Genomic DNA, 8,326 nt, shown 5'->3' on the forward strand with positions numbered 1-8,326 from the left:
CCCTGAAAAAAAAAACCTTGGTGGTACTTGATTCTGAGCTCAGTCATGATAATCTTGGAAAAAAAGGAAAAGTTCTGCACAATGCTCTTGTTGCAGCATTGCAGCATTAACATTTATTAAATAAACCTAACCTTTACCAGTGTACCTGCAGAGACATTTGTTTTGGATGTGCAATTTGTTTCTCTGTCATGTTAAACAAGTCAGTGTTGTTGTTAGTTACAAGTTAATACCAGTTAAGAACCATTTCCAACTTTAAGGCAACTACATCCTCCTACAGAATTAAATGGAAAAAGTAATTCATTACATCCAGACTTGACAATTGCAACTCCCTTAATTCAGGCCTTCCCCAGTCTTTGTAAACTGGCATTTCGATGGTCTGCAGCTGTAAGAATGTTGACTGGTACTAAGAAGTGTGAGTACATTCCATTAGATATCAGATGTGCTCCATTGCCCTAGTTACTTACTTACATAAATCATAGAAAGAACATAAATATTGTAGCCCTCCTAAATTATGTTTTATTTTAAACATGTCAGAACAGAGAATTGAGTCAGTGTGCTTTGGGAAAATTCACAGAGAGACTACCTCGATAAAGATTAAAACATGTATCTAGTAGTAGTAGTAGTAGTAGTACTGGTGTGATGTTCGTGAAGTAATGTACCATGTTGGCTATCACATCCAGGTCCACAGAGCTCTGTTCACCATCTTTTTCCTCATGGTGTGGGCCAGAGTGTAGCCGGACGGCCCAGGACTGACCCAGGCCGCAGGAGAGTGACCGCCAAGGTGAAGGTGGAGAGGAGGCGGAAAGGGGAATCAATGGGGCAACAGGAGGCAGGAGGGTCAGAAGCAAGAGGAAGAAGGAGGACAGAAAAATAAGGAACAGGAATGTGGGAAAATAGGATGTTGCCATGGCAACGGAAAGTGACACACAGGGTCAACCAAGTGAGCCTTCCTCATCTGAACAGCAACCTGGAGACATAGACAGACGGGGAGAAAAGAAGGTCTTGTTAGCTGTGAAGGCAATGACAATATGCTGCTGGTTGCTCATCATCTGTGTGTTGCATTCAGAAGCTACTTATTAAATTCACAGCATCGCACCAACTGGATGGCAGTGCAGAGAGCTGTGGCCGCAGCACATTTGATTAACACTCTGTGGTTACATCAGTGGTCCTGCACGGAATACTGTGAAGTGGCCTTTACAGGTGAATGCTATTCTATTAGCACTGTTAGGCTAGAAAATTAAAGAACTGAACGCAAGCAAATGGTGGGGTGGGTGTCTCTCAATTAAAAGGGAGCAATTTAATTGAAAACACAAACAAAGGTAAGCACAATATAGGTCTCTTCAGTGCAATTCATTGGCACGTTTACCAGAAACCTTTCTAGCAGTGAGCCTGAGGCCCCAAGGCAATTGCCTGTTGCCAGATGGTAATCCAGCCTTGACTACAGGTAGTATTCAATACTCTTTAGTTCAGTTAACTATTTTACCTGAGATTCAAATGTATATAATAACACAAAGCTGACTCTGACACTAATTATGCATACTAAAAAGGTATTACTACTACTACTACTACTACTACTACTACTCAAAAGGAAATAACAAGATCACTAAGGTCATCTAGTTAAGCGTCCCAACTTCAAGTCAGGAGGAGCTACTGTAGAATTAAAACATGATTTACTAGATCTTTCGAAGGAAGCATCTTGTTTTTCCTGTTTTAATTAACACAGTGAATTGTATTGTAAATACGACTTAACACATCCCACGCCCAAATTGCCTTTCAGCAAAACAACGAACACCTGCCAGCTGCTCTTTAGCCACATCTGTCTGACCACATCATAATGGATCCATATCACAAACGTGATGATAGAAGATTTATTAACAGGTCCCCCTTCAAACATTTAACGTTGAATTTGACAACAGTAACGTTAGCTTAGATTCCGCTGCTTCAATTCAGCGTTTGTAATGGTCCAATTACATGCTGTTAAACCGGTTTAGCTCTCTGGCAGGCTAAGCTAGCTTTGAATTTTGCTGATTCTTTAGTTTTTGTTAAGCCAGCTAAAGTTAGGTCAGCTACCTAGCTAGCTGCATGAGTTAAGTAATTCAACGGACAGCGACTGGGAGACTCTAACGTTATAGTTATAATAACATAAGCGTATGACTATAAACTAACAACAACAGAATAAAAGTAAAAAGAAACTTGGGAGTGGGACTCGAGTTTCAACTAACCGAGGCATTGTTGTTGTCATAGCTAGCGTTAATATTAACCTAGTATCCTGACGCTAATTGATATTGCTGCTCTTTAGTGAGATATGACAGTTTGAACCAGTAAGTTAGCCATGGCGATTCATTGCGATTATACAATGGTACCTTACCTTTCCACTAAATTCGTTTTTCATCTGTTCCTTTGTGAGACTGAGTGTCACATTAAGCTTGTCATATCATTTCCCGTGACACACAAGTTCCAAGCCAAACGTACTACGTCATACAGTTGTTGCGCAAACGTACTGCGTCAGACCTGATTGGTTCCACAGTGGTACTGCCCTATGGGTACTAAATTGATAACAAATAAAAAACCTATAATTATTTATGATATATACTCCAATCTATTTAATTAAGAACTTCTGTTTTCACAACACATACATGTTTGCAAATCTGTCACATTTTTATTTCCTTCATATTTCCTTTTATTATTTATACAATGTCTGTCTCATGGTTTTGTTTAGATTGTACTTTTTATTACTGTTGTTACTTGATCTTATATAAGATGCAATTTCCTTCCTATAATTTTATCTTTTGAACTGCGGTGTCTGAATGCTAGAAATTGTATTTGTCAATAAAATGTAAAAACAAAAAACAAAACAAAAACTGCCCCATGGGTACCGCACATGTATAAAATGCAAACTACCCGGTCTATGTATGGGGTCTATGGTTTTATACATCCATGGTCTAAACATGATACAGCAAAAATACCCAGAAGGTTTTGTGGTGATGTATCTCGCTGTTTGATTACATAACGCCTCTCTTTTTTGAAGTCATTGCTTCTCTGTGACTGTTTATTTATTAATCTAATGTTATATAAATCCATATTTCTTTTGTCATTTTTATAACGTTTATATTTTAATATTATGTATGTATGTATTATCTGCGATATCTTAGCATTTTAATGTATATTCAACAATTAAATAATAACATATCTAAAACATTAGTCAGACACATGATAAACTGAATTAGCACTCCTACTATTGCTGCTGCTGCTTCTTCTACCTTGTCCAGGCTGTGTGAATGCCCAATGCTTTGTGTGTGTGTATGTGTGTGTATGTGTGTGTGTGTGTGTGTGCGTGAGTGTGTTTACTTGAATGATCGTGAAAAGCATCCACAAAAACAGTTTGTTAATTTTTTTTTAATTATTATGCAGGACCCGGTCAAATATCCATACATTTCAGTTGATTTTGTGCTTTGATTATGTATATTTTTTAAAACAAATTCCCAGCTATTAAAATCATCACAAACCAATGATTAATAATCCATCTTTGAGAAGAAGTACAGATGAAAGTAAATAAATTAAAATTGTTTGAAAATTTGAAGAAGTAATTTTAAATGGAGGTGCTCATTCAGCTCGATTAGACTAATTCTGTATTGGAGAGCAAAACATACACCAATAATGATCTTTCATCTTTAATTGGGTATGCACAGTTCTTAAAGTTTTATTATTCTAGGATCTCAGTGTGCAAAATACTTATTGAAAACAACTCCACAATGGTCTTAATATCACCAATAATTACATTTGACGGTGTTTTATTGTAGAGCTTATGTATTTGCCATTCAGACTATGTATTTTCATTTCCTAAATCATTTCCCAACATTACACATACATTATGGGTGAAGACATTGAATCGATGTACATTTTCATTATAAGACTAGTCAAATTCATCTATATTGGATGTCAGTCTGTAAGTCATTTTTTGTAATTATGATTTTGTGTGAAGAAATGAAAATTACACCAAATTACAGTTACAATAAGTATTTTATTGATTCCACAGTGCTGCCAGCGCCTGACAGATAAATATACAGTTCTGAGATTTGTTCTATTTACAGCTTGCTGAGAGACAATAACTGTCCCTTGTAGACATACATAGTGTTCTTTAGTATGTAACATGTTTTGGGCTGGTTTCCTTGTCCAAGCATATATGGTCCCCATTGGAAGATGTGATGCTGTTTCTGTATCTGTGAAAGAAGTCCTGAAGCCCTATTAAGTCTAAGTTTGATAACATGTTATTTGTTGTTACATGTGCAAATCATCATCCATCAGAGGCTGCAGCAGTCGGATAAGCAATGTGTGTGCGTCTGTGTGTGTGTGTGTGTGTTTATGTGTGTGTGTGTGTATGCAAATAGAAGATCTGGAACGCACACATTTTATTTACAATAGATACATTTAGGCTATCAATATAGGAAGAAAAAGTGACATCTGGTATTGACTGTGTTCAGTAGTCTCAGTTTCACACTAAGCATTACTGGTTTTATGCAATAGATGCTGTTACAATCTGATATTTCATCAAATTAATCTCTTTATGCTTAGTTAATTTGCGTTGCAGAATTCTTTGCTGGCATTTGCAAAATATTGTTATTTCATACTGTATAAGCTATTTATACTCAGTAGTTTCATTTTAATTTTTACAAGTATGTTCATTTTCATTCACTCTTTCTGTATACTCTTCACTTACAATATAACTGTGCACACATACAGGCATGCTCACACATATATCAACCTTGTTTCATTCACTCATTAGCCACAAACACTATATCTATAAATGCCACACGCTCATATGTTCAAATTGCCATAGCATATCATGTCCGACTGAATGATGGATTCCCATCTCATGTGAGTTTCTTCATTTAGCCATGTTTGTAAATGATCGGTTTACTCTTTAATTTTCTCCAAATCCCAAACTGTGTGGAGCTCTGCATTGTTAAGAGACATATCTTTTAATTAAAATTCCAAATTGATCCAACTCTGTGGTCTATTTCTACACTATTTATGACAAAAAGCTGATTTTTGCATTTTCCCACCTCTTGCCATGCTGATCTGCATAGGTAGCTTAAACAGGCAAAGTTGACGCTGATGACACCAACTTTCTCTTGTTTGTCCTTCAGGTTAGTAATGGCTCTAGTTATCCTCGAATGCTCTGTTCACTGTGTATCCACTGTAGGTCAGCATTTTTTATACTTTAAATATTATATTCCTGAAAAGTTCTCTTTTAACAGCACCAGCAGTTTGTAACAATGAACATCTATTTTACCATAATCCATCCCTGCCCTGTGTTTCAAGTGGAGGTCTCTACGATTCGTTTTGTCCCCTTCATCTTCTTCTTCACTTAAGGAGCGATATGTCGTCAGCAAAGTCCCCCTGTGGGTGGAGGCAGCGGGCGAAGCGCCACTGGCACACCATGAGACACAGCGGCAGCATGAAGAGTGCGCAGATTCCCGCCATAATGTAGGCAATGGTCATAAGAGTGGACTCGTCCGTCTGAGGGATGTTGTAGCCGCAGTCCTCCAGGTCGACGCCATGGAACGGGCCTTCCACAGAGGCTGTACGAAACTCATCATGCACTATAATGGGAGAATGGGATTGTAGGTATTTGAGTGAAACAAAGCGCATGATAACAGATGATATGTTACTATTACTGTAAATAAGTTAGGGTCTTAAGTGAGATATCCTCAAGGTGTATCCTGCATATGATGCCAATACTTCTTTCTATCCATATTTATTTTTCTTTTCCAATGACATACAGTGCAATCAAACATTACTGATGCTTATCTTTCTCCCTCTTCCCTCCTCATCCCTACACCCTCTCCTTCTCACCATGGCAAGTGCTAACGGCAAAGCCGATGCGTTTCTTTTCTCGGTCGAAGACCACATAGAAGCCTTCCATGATCACAGCCCCCATCACTGTACCAGTGCTGGACTGGGACACTGCAAACTTGTAGCAGTCCTCCTGGGCGGAGGCTACATCCTCTACTGGCCGCAGGTATTGCTGCATTAACAAAAAAGAAAAATCAAGGAGTAGAGTCAGACACAGAATATCACCAACAAAAACGTTGTCAAGTGCTCTGCTCATCCTAATGTAATAGGGGGAATTCACAAAAGGATTGCACAGCTTTTGTGGCTGTTAAACCTGTTCAAATAAGACAAAAAGAAACTGTAAATGTACCCTAACAGAAAATGCACCCTAACTGCACTCCCAAACAAATAGTGGCTCAGTGATCCTGTACTATTTGCACTTGCTATGCAAATAAGCCTCATTGCCTTTGCGCAAAGAACACAGACCTTGAGAAGTTTTTACTTAAATTCTGTTAAATTATATATAGATTTCTTTTAAAGATACATATTAACACCTCCAGTGTTATGTTTCCTGTTTGCTACATTTCCTAAAGTATACTTTCATTTGATTAGATATTTTGTAGAAAAACCCAGGGAATGTTCTGGGATTTAGAAGGGAGTAGGTTTTATTTAAGGAACTATATATATTTACATATTTCATTAAATGTTTGAGCATTTTCCTATTGAAATGCATTATGCTCTTCCTTCCCCTCTTCCATTCTGGAACTTTGTCTGGTAACAGCACTGAGAGCATTTATGCAAATAATTATTTTTTGTTATTAATTATGCCATTGCCATGTCTGGTGTCTTGCAAAAAGGGGTAAAAGGCAGTCCCAAGAAGTGTGGTCCTTGTCCACTATAAGCCAATGCTGTCATTACAGTTGTTTGTTTTAGCATTTGTAAAATGCTCAGTACCTACATGTCCCTTCACAATCCTTTATAACCATATTAGGGATCCTTTTCTAATGTTTCTTTTTATATTGTGTCTTAATTCTAAAACTATCAATATCACCTAATATGTTTCCTTAAACTCTCAGTGATTACAGTATCAGTCTCAATTCTTCTAGTTCATTGGTACATTTGTGTCTTTGACTTTCGATTTTACTGAATATGCTTAGGGTAGGGTAGGCTTACTGTTGTACCTGCCAATGAAGTTACAACAGAAGGCAATGAAAGTAAAAACTTTTCTCAAGCATTCTGCTGTCGGCATCAAGGTCATAGGCCTCCCACAGACATAACGGACTGAACCTCGCTTCTAAATCTAACCGTCAAATCTAATTCATTCCACCACCATCAAGGCCTTTCTGAGTAGCTCTGAATGAAAACCGTTTAATTACTTTTCAGAGGTTTATGAAAAGCTTTAGAAAATATATTCAAAGGTAATTCTCTCTGAAATGTGGTCATTGTTTTTTTTTCCTCTCATGGTACCTCTATTGAGACTACCTCAAAGAGTATGGCTGAAGGATGATTTATTGAGGACAGACTTCCTGTAGGAGTGCAAAGGGTAATACAAATGGCATTCATTTATTACAGTCAGCAAAACCAGCTAACAACTCAGAATTACCGAGGATGTCCATGACTCATTAATGACAAATTATTTAACGTTTAAGGAAATGTCAAAACTTCTTATAGGCTGAGATCTGAAAACATGAGTGAGCTCTATGAAACCACATTTAGTAAGAGATATTGTGTAATACCTGCGGTAGGATGGAGATTCTGAAGGACTGGTTGTGGTTTTCACTCATCAGGTAGAGCGAGATGACTGGGAAGATGTGCCAGGGTGTAGTGCCGGCCTGCCAACATACCAGCTGCTCCCCCAGCCAGAACCCAGAGGGAAACTGTTCTGTCTGTAAAACAGGGTCAGGAGGACATTCATTCTTTCCTTTCCCAGGTCCGCTCACTACAAATCAGGTTTACAGTGGTCATGAGACTTGAGATAATCCAATAGGTGTGCAGGGGAAAAAAAGGATTCACATACGAATCGTTATACGTATGATTCTGACTGCAATAGTATGTAATTGAAAAAAACAACAACCATAAAACAAGGTTTTTCAGAAGTTAAAGCAAACTTAAAATCTTCAACTCAAATGGTCCTGAGATGTCTTGAAAACATGTCTGATGTTCTTCAAATGCTGCATGTTAGGAAAGCTAAAGTTACCATATACTGTATGTAATAGGACAATATTAATAGTCAAAAAGATATAAAAACGTCTATCAAATATATGTTTCCATATGGTTTCTATTGCAATGTTGAAAAATGAGTGGCCAAACTGCATTAAGGCAATATTTACATCAACTGGAAAACTCTTTGCATTCTGATCCTTGCACGTCATGATTTTTTTTTTGCAGTAAAATTCTTATTAACAAATTGAGAAAATACTCAGTACTTGTAGTACTGGGTATGCCACTTTGCTCATTTGAAAGCCATGATGTCTCTCTCTCATGGGTGGGC

The 8,326-nt window shown here is 37.6% G+C and overlaps 2 protein-coding genes across 2 annotated transcripts in view; both read right to left on the reverse strand.

The window, feature by feature from the left end:
* Nucleotides 1–2,491, reverse strand: part of pcsk7 (proprotein convertase subtilisin/kexin type 7) — a 15,102-nt gene extending 12,611 nt beyond the window's left edge. Inside the window, exons 1-2 of the mRNA XM_032506516.1 lie at nucleotides 2,369–2,491; nucleotides 660–967 (exon numbers count right to left, since the gene is read on the reverse strand). Coding sequence (XP_032362407.1) covers nucleotides 660–908 — 249 coding nt within the window. The 5' untranslated portion in view covers nucleotides 909–967; nucleotides 2,369–2,491. The remainder of the gene's footprint in view (nucleotides 1–659; nucleotides 968–2,368) is intronic.
* Nucleotides 2,492–4,001: 1,510 nt separating this feature from the next.
* Nucleotides 4,002–8,326, reverse strand: part of bace1 (beta-secretase 1) — a 13,512-nt gene continuing 9,187 nt past the window's right edge. The window contains exons 7-9 of the mRNA XM_032506529.1: nucleotides 7,572–7,721; nucleotides 5,857–6,028; nucleotides 4,002–5,603 (exon numbers count right to left, since the gene is read on the reverse strand). Of these exons, the coding sequence (XP_032362420.1) occupies nucleotides 5,365–5,603; nucleotides 5,857–6,028; nucleotides 7,572–7,721 (561 nt within the window). The 3' untranslated portion in view covers nucleotides 4,002–5,364. The remainder of the gene's footprint in view (nucleotides 5,604–5,856; nucleotides 6,029–7,571; nucleotides 7,722–8,326) is intronic.

This window comes from Etheostoma spectabile, chromosome 3 (genome assembly GCF_008692095.1).
Source record: "Etheostoma spectabile isolate EspeVRDwgs_2016 chromosome 3, UIUC_Espe_1.0, whole genome shotgun sequence".
NCBI classification, from domain to species: domain Eukaryota; kingdom Metazoa; phylum Chordata; class Actinopteri; order Perciformes; family Percidae; genus Etheostoma; species Etheostoma spectabile.